Source organism: Pelophylax lessonae, assembly GCF_965119305.1.
Source record: "Pelophylax lessonae genome assembly, chromosome: 1".
Lineage (NCBI taxonomy): Eukaryota > Metazoa > Chordata > Amphibia > Anura > Ranidae > Pelophylax > Pelophylax lessonae.
This window is the reverse complement of record NC_138768.1, coordinates 524896202-524912277: the sequence shown is the minus strand read 5'-3', so window position 1 is coordinate 524912277 and position 16076 is coordinate 524896202. Positions and strand designations below refer to the sequence as shown.

Here is a 16076-nt window from a genome sequence, read left to right as displayed (position 1 = left end):
TTCCTCGGCACTCCACCCCAGCCTGACAGGCTGGCGTCCGTGGTGACCACCATCCAAAAAAACGTCAGGAATGACTTGCCCTGTCATAGGACAGGCGATTGGAGCCACCAAGAGAGAGCCGACTTCATGAGATGGCTCAACCAAATCTTCTGGTCCAATGACCGAGGATCTCTGTTCCATTTTGACAGAATCTCTTTCTGCAGCTGTCTCGTGTGAGACTGAGCAAATGGGACTGCATCGAAGGTCAAGACCATCAGACCCAGGGCCCTCATGCAAGCTCGGAAGGAGGACTGATCGACCTCCATCAGCAACCTGACCGCCCCTTGCAACTTCTGAAGCTTTTCCAATGAAGGAAGACCCTCACCAGAGCAGAGTCAAGGATTAGCCCCAGATAGGTGACCAGCACAGACGGAGTCAGGGCAGATTTAGCGACATTGATCATCCACCCGAATTCCTGAAGGGTCCGAATGGTGATGGAGATGTTGTCTAGCAGATCCAAATGGGAAACTGCTCACAACAGGAGATCGTCCAGATACCCCACAATGGAGATACCTGGTCGGCGCAACAAGGCCAGCACAGGGGCTAGGACCTTGGTAAAAACTCTGGGAGCCGAGGCAAGACCAAAGGGTAATGCCACAAATTGAAAGTGCTCCTCTGCCACCACAAAGCTGAGGAATCGCTGGTGTCCCTCGAATATGGGGACATGGAGGTACGCATCTTTGAGATCGATGGAAGCCATAAAATCCCCCTGATTCAAAGATGCCACCACCGACCGAATGCACTTCATTTGAAACTTCTGCACCCGCACAAAGTGGTTGAGAGCCTTGAGGTCCAGGATTGGATGCACTTTGCACTCCTTTCTGGGCACAGTGAACAGGTTTGAATAGAAACCTCGAGAGCGTTCCTGTTGGGGAACAGGCACAATCACCCCTTGAGCCAGGAGATCTCGCACAGCCTCCCGCAAATCCTTCGAACACTCCAGAGACAGGTGAAGATTTGACTGAAAGAACCTGTCCCCTGGCCGGGAGCGGACGTCGATCTTGTACCCAGAACAAATCAGTTCGCGAACCCAATCGTCCTGAGTTAAGGAAGTCCAGGGTTCCTGAAAGAAGTGCAGACGTCCCCCCACCCCTGAGCCGGGTGAAGTCGCTCCTTCATACTGAAGAGGACTTGTCTTCCCAGGGCTTTTTTTTGCACCACTGAGGCACGAAAAAAATGTGTGTGAGCAGAAAAGGAAGGACCCTGCTTAGGACAGGGTGTCTTACCCTTGGAAGATTGAGGAAGAAGAGTACTCTTCTCGCCAGTCAGTTCCTTGATCAACTCATCAAATGAGTCGCCAAATAACCGCCAAATAAAGATCCAATGGAGGCAATGGGGGATCTCCTCAGAGGGGCCAGATGATGCACCCCCTGAATGAAGGTGTGAATCAAACTACGAGTAGCCAACAGACGTTGGAAGTAAATAGCCAAGGCGCTGACACCTGGCCCTGATAGTCCCCAATGCCAAGCACTGTTCAACCCCTTTTTGCAAAAAGGCCAGAACCCTAGCAATCGAAAAAGAGCGAGGGTGAAGCTGCAGCGATTCACACCATGAAATGTATGATTTCCACATACGACGATAGATCTTCCTAGAGGTCGATTTCCTGGCCTTCAAAAGGGTAGGAATCACCAATTAGAGAGACCGCTATCCCTCAACACCTTGCTTTCAACAGCCAAGCCGTTAAACAGGATGGAAGATCAGTCCTTGAGATAGAAGATCTTCCCGCAGAGGAAGACGCCATGGAGGATCCACGACCATTTTACTCTTCTCGCCAGTCAGTTCCTTGATCAACTCATCAAATGAGTCGCCAAATAACCTGTCTCCCAGAAAGGGGAGATCAGCTAAGGCCTTTTTAGAAGCTTGGTCAGCTAGCCAGTTCTTCAACCATACCATGCGTCTTAAAACAATGCCCATGGTCGAGACCCTGGCCACCAGGGGAGCCGCATCCATAGACGCATTACACCAGAGCATGGATCACCTGGTCCAACTGGTCCAGCTGTTCTGGAGGAACAGTTTCATGGTCCAAAGACTCCCGCAACCCCCTAATCCATTCCGTCACCGTCTGTGAAACCAACACAGACACAAAAACTGGTTTCCAAATGGAACCCGCCAGCACAAGAAGATGGCAGGAAAGAGATTCCACCCGCCTGTCCACTGGATCCAAAAAACTGGGGAATCCTCCACAGGCACAAGGGTAGATTTATTCAATCTGGAAACAGGATGGTCCACTTTAGGTGGCACTGTCCAATGGTTGGAGACCTTTTCAGCAAAAGGATACTGGCATTTAACCTCCCTGGCGGTATTCCCGAGTGTGGAATTTCAGTGCCATTAGCGGTAACCCCAAGCCACACTCGGGGTACCGCCAGGGAGCATCGCTGGATCCTGAAAGAGAGGGTACTTACCTTGTCCCCGGGATCCCGCGATATATCCCTGCAGCATACGGCGGCCGGATCTTCCGCCTGATGCTATGAGCCCCGGCTTCCGTCTCCTGCGAGCGTCACATCGCAGGGGGGTGGAACCGGTGGCAAATTCAAAAAAGTTAAAAACACAAACGCACTGATATATTGTAATCCTATTGGATTACATTACTAAAATAAAATAAATTGACCTTAGTATGCCCCCAGTGCTTTCTCCAGTGCCCTTCCTGCATTTTTCCTGTACTTTGTGTCTGGAAACTGCAGAGCGACCATGGCATCAAAAAAGCGTGCCGCCACCTCAAAAGCGGTATATGACCTGCTGGAAAACAGCGACAGCGATACAGAATCACTTGCCGAATGGAGTGATAGCGATTCGTAAGGAAGTTCGTCATCGGACACAGAAAGTGATTTCAGCGATGATCCTGCGACTGTTCCCAGCGATGTGCGGACTTGGTGCTCGATTGACTGCTGTAAATGTTCCCTTTTACTGGAGCACCTGGTATCAAAGTGGATGTTGAGGATGACAACCCCTTGGCATACCTCTAACTCTTTTTAACCGATGAGGTTATTGAATAGATTGTTATGGAAATGAATCGGTACCAGGAGCAACAAGCTGCTGCACATCGGAGGTTTTCAAGGAGCAGAATGTGGGAACCAGAGATCAAAGAGGACATCTGGAAGTTTCTGAGCCTAATTATTCTGCAGGGAGTGGTGGGGAAACCCCTGCAGAAGTGGTATCGGTCCACCAACAAATTACTTGCCACTCCTTTTTTTGGCACGGTCATGTCGGAATACAAATTTTCGCTCATTATGAAATATTTGCACTTTGCAAATAATGAAGAATTTGATAAAACTTCTCATCCAGCTCCAAACTACAAAAAAGATTTGGAACGTTTATCAAATTATTCTGAAACATTTCCAGCAGACCTATGTACCAGATAGAGACATTTATATAAATTAAAGTCTAATGGCCTACAAAGGAAGACTCAGCTGGATACAGTATATAGCGTCAAAGAGAGCACGATTTGGCATAAAATCATTCATGCTATGTGAATCCAGCATTGGTTACATATGGAATTCGGTCCTATACACCGGGAAAGGAACCAAATTCAACGAAAAGATTCAGCAGTTATGGAATGGCAACCGCTTCGGTTCTTACGCTGATTGAGCCATTGCTGAATCAGGGGTACTGTGTAACCACAGACAATTTTTATACGTCTCCAGAACTCTATGAGTTCCTTCTTCACAACAAAACGGATGCATATGGGACCGTTAGGGATAACCGGCGTGACATGCCGCCAACCTTTGCCAATAAAAAGCTCAAGGCAGGAGAAATAGTTGCCTGGCAGAAAGGCAAAATGATGGCACTGAGATGGCGTGACAAAAAAATGTGTGCCTAATGAGTACCATTCACAACACTTCTACTGCCATGGCACACACAAAAGGTGGAAAAGACGTAATGAAACCACAACTGGTGATGGATTACAATAACACCATGGGAGGTGTGGACAGAGCTGATCAGGCCATGACATTTTATCCGGCAATGCGGAAACAACTAAAAAAAAATATTACAAAAAATCTTCAGGCATCTTCTTGAACAATGTTTGTGGAACGCATTAATTCTACTAAAAAAAAAAAAAAGAGTGACAGGCCTGTGGTTCATGTGGACTTTGTTTGTAAAGTTGCCGAACTGATATTTCTCAGGCACCAAACACCAACGGCTGTAAATAGATTCGGACGTCGTGTTGCTGGTGTTGTGAACCCCAAATGCCTGACTGGTTGTCACTTTATAGACCACATGCCACCAACGGAAAATAAGTCTGCACCCACAAGGATGTGTGTGGTTTGCTGCTCTAAACATGACGACACTGGAAGGAAAATCCATAAAGAAACGTGGTACTATTGTCCTGATTGTGATGTCGGACTTTGTGCTGTACCCTGTTTTAAAATTTTCCATACCCGGGACGTTTACTGAAGCAATATGACTACTAATATTACATCCTTGTTTGGCCAAAAAAAATGTCAGTGTTTTTGATTATGTTATTTACTATAATTTATTGAATAAAAAGTATTATTATTATATTATTATTTGTTATTATTTATAGTTATTTATTATATTATAATTTATGATTTTGTGTTTCAAACTTTATCATACCCATGATGTTATAAAGAAGAACGCACAGTAAATAGTTGCTTTGGGCTGCTCGTCCTTAAGAATTACATGCAAAATAATGGTACTGCTTTCAGCACCTAAAATCTGAAATAATCATACCACCAGGGAGGTTAAAGCGTTTAGGCACCACTAACACGTGCTTAACGCGCCACCATTGGTCATTCATAATATCGTGAAAGGTGTCGGGACAAGGGAAAACCTTGCCAGATTTCGGAGACTTTTGGGAGCCAAAAGCCAACCGCATCCCTGCCGGCGTGGGCTCATCAGCCAATTTTAAAGTATCCCGCACTGAAATAATCAGGGCTTCCAATAAGGCACTTTCCCATTCTGCAGCTGAAGAAGACAGGTCCTCTTCACCATCTGACTGTGAGGACAGCGACCCCTCAGGTAGGGGGGCATCCGGGGCGACCCCATCAGCCTCTGAATTAGAGGACACCTCCATAGAAGGAGAAGGCAGCGCCCATTTTCAGCTATTAACCTATTTCATGACTAAATCAACTTTTGTCGCCAGGCTTTCCAGGGCAGCTGAAATCAAGGCCATCGACTGTAATTCGGACTGTCTGGGAGTTGCACAGAGTGGGTCTGTGGGTGATTGTCCAGTTTGGGACTCCATAGTGCAAATCGCAAAAAACGGAGTACTGTCGTTTTAAGAGCGCCGATAGCGGTATCTACCACCGATCACAGCAGTCTGCAGGGAACCCCTTTAAACCAAACTGATAGCAGAAAGTGTAAGGATATGCCAGCAGAGACCCTCAATACATTACGACCTCAGACACACTTCCTTCTGAATCTACCACAGCATGGAGAGAAAAGCAGGAAGTGACCTCTGCACAGCAGCAGGAAATGACCACACAGGAAGTGATGTCGTCTGATAGGGAAACACTGCCGAGTATAGCACCAGGGCTATACAAAGATGAATGCCCATAGGAAACAATAGGAAGCTGCAGGGAAAATGGCTGCCCCATACAAGTCTATGGGGAAAAAATCTCATTGCCCACATCTAAGATAGTGGCGCCCACAACGCACCATGCGGCTAGGGACCGACACATGAAGGCCTCAGGAACCACAACAGGGACCAGCAAGCCCAAGGTACCATGTCACCACTCTCCCCCATAGCATCAGAGCACACCAGACACACAGTCCCCGCAGGGACAGGGAGAGGGAAGAACACAAAGACCAGGTTCCGGGCAGACCAGGGGGATCTCTTGGGAGGCACATATCCCATTATCGCCAGGGGAGGGCCCACATCCCCCCCAAGGCCAGCAGGGTCCAAGGGCAGCACATTTACTCTGCTCTGGGCAGACTGCCTCCCACCCGAAGTGGGGGTGTTGCCAGCCGATAGGTACACTGCAACTCAGGGCTTTCCAGGTCAATGTGTCCCGGCGAGACATCTGCTCGCAGGCTCGTCCCCCTCTGGACCAGGGGGCACCGTCGTGGCTAGGCCTAGGTCGGAACTTTAACCTGCTCATGCTCGTAGGCCAGACTGGGGGGACCAAAATGATCTAGATTGTACAGTGCGAAGCCCCAGCCGGCATTGTTGCTTGTAGATCACCAGGAAAATTCTTCCCTGAACACTAGCTAGCAAGTGAGTAAAGATAAATAAAAGAAAATATTCTGATAAAAAAATAAAAAAATAAAATAAATAAATAAATAAAAAAATAAAAGAATAAAAACTGAGACCCGAGTCCCAGCAGGAAACCTAGGTCCTACTCCTTCTCTAGGAAGGAACAAACTGATGTGCTGGATTGTGCAGTGGGGGTTTATGCCTAGGGGGTCAGCCCCCTGTGCGTGTGTATTCAAATTTTACTGCCTAGACTACTCCTGATAGGGCTCCTGATGAGGCTGCATCTGTCGATGGACGATAGAGAAATCTGGCTTTCAAATAAAAATAAAAAAAATCAAGTATGTATTTTTAACTGAAAAAGAACTTTCAATTGCTTTCAGCCTCCTCCAAATATTTTCTTTTTTTGCTGCCATGATCTGACTTTCTGTTTAAGGATGGCTATGTTTGGTCATGGTCTCACTGCATGTTGGAATGTAGCCATCCTCTCTTGCTTGCTTCTGAGATGGACCCGGACAATGGGATCTGTAGTATATACAGTGGCTAAGTGTTTAGCACTTCTGACTAGCAGCACTAAGGTCATTGGTTTGATGCCCGACCACGACACTACCTGCCTGCGTGGGTTTCCTCCCACACTCCAAAGACATGCTGTTAAGTTAGTTGGTTCCTGTCTAAATTTGTCCTGCTATGTGCATGTATGAATGTGAGTTAGAGAACTTAGATTGTAAGCACCTTGGGGGCAGGGACTGATGTTAATGTACAATATATTTGTAAAACACTGCGTAAATTGATGGCGTTATATAAGTATCTGTAATAAAAAATAAATAAACACTGAACAGGATGTTAGAAGAAATATTCTCAAGGAGAGCACAAACAGCAATAAAAAAGTTGTTTTTTGTAGAGTGGGAAAGGCTAGAACCTTTGTCAGGTGTTATGACTGTCTGCATCCCCATTTGACAGGTCCCAGACAGAACAGGAAGTGAGTATTTAAAAAATGATCAGGCGCCAAAAACAATTTAAGCGTTTAGGCTATTCTAACAGTATGCTATAGTATGTAGATGCTGCTGACTGACTGCAGAATTGTGCAGCATGAAATAAATCATTGAGTTATAAAATCAGCACAAATCTACCTTTTTATACTAGAGTGTCCTGAAATCCCCCATCCAAAGAAGTGCAAGTGCAAGTGCAAATCCTATTAATTGGTATTATCTATCAAAAAAATCCTAAAATTCAGTGCAAAAAATGTAACAGTATAAGTATAAAAACGTGATATTCAAAATTATATGTATCTCAAAATGAAAACATATCATGTGTAAAATATCAATGTAAAAAGACCAATATATAAAACCCAAACAATTCATATCAGTGTAAAAAATCTGTGAAATACATAAGTGTTAGAAAAAAGTAAAAAAAATTAATCAGAAACAATATCCATTCATTGATATTCCTAAAAATCTCAAAAGGAAATCCAACAAAGTGCAAGAAAGTGCATGAATTCTGTGCAAAAAATTTTTCTGTGAAAGGTACGTGCTTCCACCAATCACCCCAAACTGACTCACCAGATGGAGTGGCTGGTAAAGTTAGAAACCAGCTACTGTGCCTTTATAATAGGTATAATATGTCCAGCGTGGATATCCACAATTCACTCTATATAATCACCATTATGTAGAAATCCTCATAGGAGCAAGTAGGGATATGTCATGTGTTAGGAGGAAAGAATCCACACAGCGTGATTTCGTAAACAATTTCATCCGTTTATTAAAAGATAAAGATGAAGATAAAACACACATTTAATAAGTGTCTGTCTAACACTAATGGTTCCAGTGTGTGTCTTAGTTAATCATATGCTCTTCATCTCTGGCTGTCATCATCCAAACCGCCTCATCTTTATCTTTTGGTGATTGGCGTTTTTGGCACGTACCTTTCACAGTAGATTTTTTGCACAGAATTCATGCACCTGCTTGCACTTTATTGGATTTCCTTTTGGGACTTTTAGGAATATCAATGAATGGATATTGTTTATGATTAATTTTTTGGACTTTTTTCTAACATAGATGTATTTCACTGATTTTTTACATTGATATGAATTGTTTGGTTTTTTATATATTGGTCTTTTTACATTGATATTTTACACATGATATTTTTTTCACTTTGAGATACATATCATTTTGAATATCACATTTTTTTACTGTACTGTCAATTTTTTGCACTAAATATTAGGAGTTTTTTAATAGATAACAACAATTAATAGGATTTGCATTTGCACTTTTTTGGATGGGGAATTTCAGGATACTATAATATTAAAGGGTAGATTTGCGCTGATGTTTTACCTTGTTGATTTAGAACAGGAAGTGAGAATTATTTACTTTTAGAATATGTCAAACTCCTGATTTTCATACTTGTTTTAGGTCAGTGACTCTGAAAGTGATGTGGTTTTTGGAGCAGCATGGCAACCAAGCAAGCAGTATTTTTAGAAGGGCAAATCAACCATGGCAACCTACTTATTTTTTTAGGGCAGGTTTCCTTTAACCCTGCTGCTATGCACATTCAGACAACAGGCAAAAACGGAAAATTCCTATCATACTTACCGTAATTTTCCTTTCCTGATAGTCTCCATGGCAGCCTACGTGTGGGTTAACCCCGCCTCCACTCCAAGGGTATAGGACCTCCCTCCCATAAATTTCAGCTCTCAGGTACAGCAGGTGTTCCATATCTTAGCCGAATCCAAGACGAGAGGGTGGGTACTCCGGCTGCCATGGAGACTATCAGGAAAGGAAAATTACGGTAAGTATGATAGGAGTTTTCCGTTTTCCTGTTTGTCTCCATGGCAGCCTACGTGTGGGAAATAACTAGCTCACTCCACACGGGTGGGAATGCTTTAGCAAAGAAAATTTTAATTCATGCTATTTGCAGACAAAACAGTCAAACCAAAATTAACTGAGGACAGAGAAGCAGGCTCTACACAATAGTGGGTCATAAAAGTATTGACTGATGACCACGAAGCCGTTCTGCAAATCACATCTGGAGCCACGTGCCGCGAAGCCGCCCAGGAAGTAGAGATACTCCTTGTAGAGTGCGCCGTCACCGCCTCCGGAGGAGCCAGCCCCTTAGCTCTATAGGCCTGTTGGATAGCTGCCACTATCCATGAAGCGATAGTCCTAGATGAAGCAGGTTTACCTCTGTTCTTTCCCCAAAACAGGACAAAGAGGTTGTGCAGTTGCTTGAAGATAGGCTTTTAAGGATTCTCCTACATCCAACGGATGAGGATTGGACTCATTAGATGACCGGAAAGTAGGCAGGACAATCTCCTGATTCTGGTGAAACACCGAGGTGACTTTCGGATTTGAATTCAGCCTGGGTATTAGTACTACCCGATCTGGGAAAAAAATCAAGAATGGTTCTTTACATCCGAGAGAACTTAATTCAGAGACCCTTTTAGCCGAAGTAATGGCTACCAGGAAGAAAGTTCGGATGGTCAGGTCCTTGATAGAAGAAGAGGAATCTATGCCCGATTTGGAGAGGGCATTTAGGACAAGAGGTAGATCCCATTTTGGGAACCTAGGTCTTCTCTGAGGATTGAGCCTGACTGCTCCTTTGAAGAATTGTTGAATCAGTGGGTGTTGGGCCCACATGACCCCGGAGAAGGCCGACAAGGCCGAAACTTGAACTCTAAGAGTTGCCACTGAAAGGGGCATATCCAGACCAGCCTGAAGAAAACTTAGTATTTCTTGAATCCCAGGGACTGAGGAAGACATACCTTCAGGATATGCAGACTCCATGAATCTTGCCCAGATTCTACAGTATACTTTATTAGTACTTGGTCGTCTAGCATTCATCAAGGTGGAAATGGCTGTAGATGGGCAGCCGAGCGATTCCAACCGTTCCCTCTGAAGAACCAGACCGTCAACCGGAGAATTGCAGGACAGGGGTGCACTGATGTTCCCTGAAGAAGCAAGTCTGGTCTGAGGGGAAGAGGGACCGGGTCCCGGTAACTCAGTTGTAGGAGTAGCGGAAACCATGGCCTGTTCGGCCAGAAAGGCGCCACCATCACTATCTCCACATCTTCCGCTTGAAGTCTTTGCAGGAATTTGAGAATGATGGGTACTGGAGGAAAGGCGTAAGCCCTGCTGAACTCCCACCTGTCGGTTAGTGCATCTGTCCCGTAAGCTTGAGGACACTTGCCTCTCGTGACATACTTCTCCAACTTGTGGTTGCAAGGGGAGGCGAACAGATCGACTTCGGGAGATACTCCCAATGACAGAATCCATTTGAACGACTCCACATGGAGAGACCATTCGTTATGGTTCAACTGGACCCTGGACAGAAAATCTGCTTGAACATTCTGTGAACCTGGAATGTAAACTGCCGAGATGTTTACTAGGTGAGTCTGGGCCCAGGACATTATCGGGTCTAATTCTCGTAGCAGAGAGAGACTCCGTGTCCCACCTTGTCTCTTCACATAAGACACTGCCGTGGTGTTGTCCATCCAAATCATTACAGATTTCCCCTCTAGCAGGTGTTGGAAAGATCGAAGATCTGGAGTTCCAGTATATTGGAGACTGGAGTGTGTCTCTGAAAAGACCATCTCCCCTGTGTCATCTCTGTCAGACAATGAGCCCCCCAACCTGAGTTGCTGGCGTCTGTTGTGATTATAGTCCATGAGACTGGAACCAGAGAATGACAGTTGAGCAGATTCCTGCGTTGCAGCCACCAAAGAAGACTGTGTCTCATGCTGGAGGAGATATGAATGTACTGATCTTTCTCTTCTGTGTTCCATTGTTGTAGGAACCCTTTTTGGAAGGGCCTCATATGCCAGAGAGCCCATTTGACCATTGGAGCCGTGGACACCATGGTGCCAATGATTTTGAGGCACTGAGAGGCTTTCAGCCGAGGAGAGGAAAGAGCCGGAAGGATTCTCTCCCTCACTACCGGTATCTTCTCCAATGGGAGAGAGATTGAATTCTCGACATTGTCAAATTGCGCCCCAAGATAGACTAGGCGCTGAGTGGGCTCCAGCTGACTCTTTTGTAGGTTTAGCAGCCAGCCAAACTCTTTGAGGGTCGATATGACCTGATCTCTGTGTGCCAATAACTGATCCTTTTCTTGAGACAGAAGCAGAAGATCGCCTAAGTAATGATGTAGACGTATACCTTTCAATCTTATGAAGGCTACCACTGCTAGAAGAACTTTGGTGAATACTCTGGGTGAGGTAGACAGGCCGAAGGGTAGGCAAATGAATTGCAGATGCTGATTCTGAACACAGAAGCGAAGATATTTGTGGAAGTCGGTTGCCACAGGTACATGAAAGTACGCATCTTTCAAATCTATTGAGGCGAGCCAATCTCCCGGCAGTACTGCCCTTTGAATAGTTGAGAGTGTTTCCATCTTGAATTTTTCGTTCTTTATGAACTTGTTCAGGTATGTGAGATCTATAACAGGCCTCCAGGCCCTGTTCATCTTCTGGACTAAGAAGAGGGGTGAGTAAACCCCTTGAAATTTTTCTTGTTCTGGAACCGGAGCTACTGCTCCTTGAGCCACCAAAGCGTCTACATAGGCGAGCAAGACTTCTCTTCTCTCTTCTAGACAGGGTAAATGAGTTGAGATGAATCTTGGAACTGGATCTGCCAGAAATGACCATCTGTGGCCTGTAGAGACCGTCCTGACGGTCCAAAAGTCCATGATTGAGGCCGCCCAGACATGCTGAAAATGGAGAAGACGTGCCCCCACCTGACATGCCTGGACGGGCCCAAACTTAAAAAAGATTTAGTGGAATCTTGTCCAGCAGGCGCTGGATTTTTTGATGACCTCCGAGTAGAGGATTGACCACCTCTCCAGTTTCTTCGGAAATCTCTATTAGGCTTGTAAGAGCGTGCATCTCTTGATCTCTCCTTGTATTGCCTCCTAGGTTGAGGCTTCTTCTGACCAAATAGTCGTCTGTCTTGCAGGAGGAAACCTGACTTTCCGCCAGTAGCCTTGGCAATAGCACTGTCTAGTTTGTTTCCAAAAAGGGAAGTACCCTCAAATGGGATCTTACACCATGCCTGTTTAGAAGCTGGATCTGCAATCCACGGGCGAAGCCACAAGGCTCTCTTTGCTGTTACTGAGGATAGCATTGATCTGGACAGAAGACGCAGAACATCGATAGATGCTTCTCCTAAAAACACTGAAGCCAGCTTGAGTTCGTGAATAGGGGAACTTTCTACGGCTTCTTCCGAGAGACTTCCAAGTTTGGATTCTATATCGGAAACCCAGACTTCCATGGCTTTAGACATTGTTGCTAATGCCATCACAGGTTTGCAGGCCGCGCCGGCCGTCACAAAGATCCTTTTAGGTCCAGATCTATCTTCCTATCCAAAGGGTCTTTGAAAGAGACCGCGTCATCTAGTGGCAAAGTGATATGCTTTGCTAATCTTGTAACTGCCGCATCCACAAGAGGAGCAGATTCCAGACGGGCGACATCTTCAGGTTTAAAGGGATATAATTTCCCAAGTTTGGAGGATAAGGAAGACTTACTATCCCCTTTACTCCATTCTTCAGTAATCACCTCTTGTAATTCAGAGAGGGAAGGGAAGTTGATACGCTCCTTACCAAGGTGCTTGAAGAACTTCCGCTGCTTTTTCTGAGGAGACACAGGATCCTCCCATCTGAGAGCTTCTTTAATGGCTCTGATCAGGGGTGAAACTAGGGCGAACTCAAAGCCACCTACAGCCCCTTCTTCTTCCGAATCACTGTCAGATGATTTTGCAGAAGTAATGCTCGGTTGAGAGGGGCCTTGATCTTCCTGCACTTCCTCTGGAGAACTAGATGTGGTGGGACCAGGTGGTGGGACTGTACCCCATTCTTTCAGGGACTGTGGTACTATTCTCTTCACTAGAGATTCCAATCCTTGATCCTTTTGCCCCCTCTCACCGGCTGCATGAGCAAAACATGGCTCACATAGGGACTTGTCCTCCGGGACATGCGCCCCACAACCCCAACAGGCTCTCTGGTATGTGCGGTGGAGCTGATGGAAAAAGAGAAAATCGGGGAGACACTGAATTTAGCCATGACCTAGGGACCAGCAAACCCTCCCCGCCCCCCCCTCTGAAAAATGCCAGCACCCACCTGTTGTGAGAGGGCTGGCCACAGGAGGGCGGTGACGCAGGATCCATACTTCAGGCCAAACAACCAGACTGATAAAGAAAGGTAATACATATCAGACACCATGTCAGAGATACATTGTGAGGTGACAACCCTCCGCCCCCCCCCCCCCTCTGCAGTCAAGTCTCCATTGCACATACCTGTAGCAAGGAATCCAGAGACACTGGGAAGCTGCCGCAACGCCCACAGTACATTCCCAAAGTACAGGGGAATCGTCAGCTGTTTAAATCTCCCGCCGGAATGACGTCAGCGGTGATGCGGCCGCGATCGCTAATGCGAATGTGCGAACCAAGCCTCGACTTTGCTCGCGGCGCACTGCGCATGTGCGGGACCACGAAGCGTCTACCGATTGGACGCTAGAAGCAGAGGAGGAAGAGGAAGGGTTTGTTGGAACGCAGGAAGGGTTTGCTGGAACGCAGGAAGCGTTCCAGCGCCATTGGGCCAAACAAACATATTGTACAGTGATAGGAAAAGAGACAGACAAAGTGCACATAAATAACAAATCCCGCTGCCATGAAGGGAAGCAATGCGAATCTTCAGACCCATGTCAGAGAATGCCGATCAAGCTTCAGTCAACCGCAGAGAGCAGGGGATTTTAAATGTCACTCACCCGCCCGTGGCTGGGCTCTGGACATGCAGACACCATCCAAAGTATCCTAAGGTAAGCTGGACGTAGTAAGACATCAGAAGTGTAGGTCCTTGGAGGAGGACAAAAAATGAACACCTGCTGTACCTGAGAGCTGAAATTTATGGGAGGGGGGTCCTATACCCTTGGAGTGGAGGCGGGGTTAACCCACACGTAGGCTGCCATGGAGACAAACAGGAAAGTCTGTTTCCATCATGTGCTGTATAATATGTTCAGCAGTACCAGTTTTCACCAGCTGGTAGCACTGTGTATGAACTCCCAGCCCATGGTCCAGGGGAAAAGTTCTCAATTTTACCAGCATTATAAACTATGATATCAGACCTTCTAGATCCTGAAAACATTATTCAAAATGGGTTACAAATCTGTTAGCTCATAAATGAAAACCTTACCCAAGATAGTTTTTCTCTTCTTCTCTAGCTTTGACTCTATTATCTCCTGTGTCCGTGCAGAGGAAGTCTGGGCAGAGAAGTTTATGTACACAGGAACGTATCCTGCTTCTTCTTGAATTCTGTTCAGTAATCCACGGGCTACTACAGACTGCAAGTCACAAGCACACAAATGCATAAAATAAGTGGCTGTTGGATGCAATTGAAAAAAAGTAGTACATTGCTTTTACAGAAAGTTGCATTATATGACATTACATTTTAATAAAAGTTTTATGGTTATTTTGTAGATTTTTATTCTACTTTAAAGAGCTGCTATAATATCAAGAATTGTATGTTAGTCCAGGCAATTGCCACAACTGAATGCACAGAGCTCAAAAGCACTGAGATGTTGCAAAGGATAAAAAAAAAAAGAAAACAATAATTTATATAAAACTTTAGGTATGTGTTTCGTGAGGTGCTAATAAAGTCCGTTAATTGTTGGTGGCAAAATGTGGTTTAAACCCCGTTCTGCTACATTTTTTTCTAGTTTTATATAAATTATTTTTTTCACTTTTTTCATTCTTTGCAACATCTCGGTGCTTTTGAGCTCTGCACATACAGTTGTGGCAATTGTTTGGACTAACATATAATATGAAAAATTGTATGTTAGTCCAGGCAATTCAAAAAATGGAAAGGAAAATGGACTTTGGAGGCACTGGGTACTTAAAACATAACATTTTATTGAATCACATAAGTTAAAACATCAAAAAAGAAAAAGCAACAATCACAAACATCTCCTTCCAAAAAGAGGGGGGGGGGGGGAACAAAAATACAAATATAACCAATTCTGGCAATTACATTGCTGATTTGTAATTAACAGATACAGATCATTGGAATAGCATGATATAATGGTTGATACTTCACATCAAGGCGATCCACCGAAGGTGACAGGGAGATGCACTGTCTTCCCAGGGAGATCGATCGATGTGTTTACACATAGAGATAATAATTAATTGAGCCATGTTGCTCGACATGTTTCACATTAAGCTTCATCTGGAGCTAATAGATCAATGCTCTGTAAACAATCAACAAATCATAGATGATAGTAGCAAAAAATAGCAAATAACGGGGAGGGTGAATGAGGAGTCCAAATCATCACAGATCATCGGGGACGTACTGTAGGTCACTATTGGCCAGCAGCCCAAACCTATGTCCCACCAACAGGTATACCTACCAGATAGATATCACATAGTAGGGTAATGTGTAACTACATAGCATGGAATGGTAACCAAGTAATATGGTCCACGTATGTAAATCTAAAGAGGGGCCGATAGAAATATCCCTGTTAGACTCCAAAGACATGCACGCCACCCTCCACGGATGGGGAATGCATCGCCATGACTGTCATCTGACTGTTGCTAGATCTGGGCCAAGTCACAAAGTATAATAACTAGTTACGTAACGAAGTAAAGCAACCCACCTACACCAGTATAATAACATAATTAAAAGGGACCTAAAGTAAAAGTGAGGAGCGGACAACAAAGACACAAAAAAACAAGACAATAAGTCATTCATACCATATCATACTGTACATCATGAGAGGGAAAACAGCGAGAGGAGGGGCGACTGCAAAGTCACCCAAAATAAGTTAAAGTCCAGGAACAATAAAAAATACATGTTCCAAAAAGGAAACTCAGATAAACAGACAACAGAAAAACAACTAAGAACCCAGTCA

The 16076-nt window shown here is 45.0% G+C and overlaps 1 protein-coding gene across 1 annotated transcript in view; it reads right to left on the bottom strand.

Moving 5' to 3' along the window:
* The window catches only part of DNAH6 (dynein axonemal heavy chain 6), a 473665-nt gene that overhangs the window by 234197 nt on the left and 223392 nt on the right, over positions 1-16076 (bottom strand). The window contains exon 39 of the mRNA XM_082248007.1: positions 14366-14513. Within this exon, the coding sequence (XP_082104133.1) occupies positions 14366-14513 (148 nt within the window). The remainder of the gene's footprint in view (positions 1-14365; positions 14514-16076) is intronic.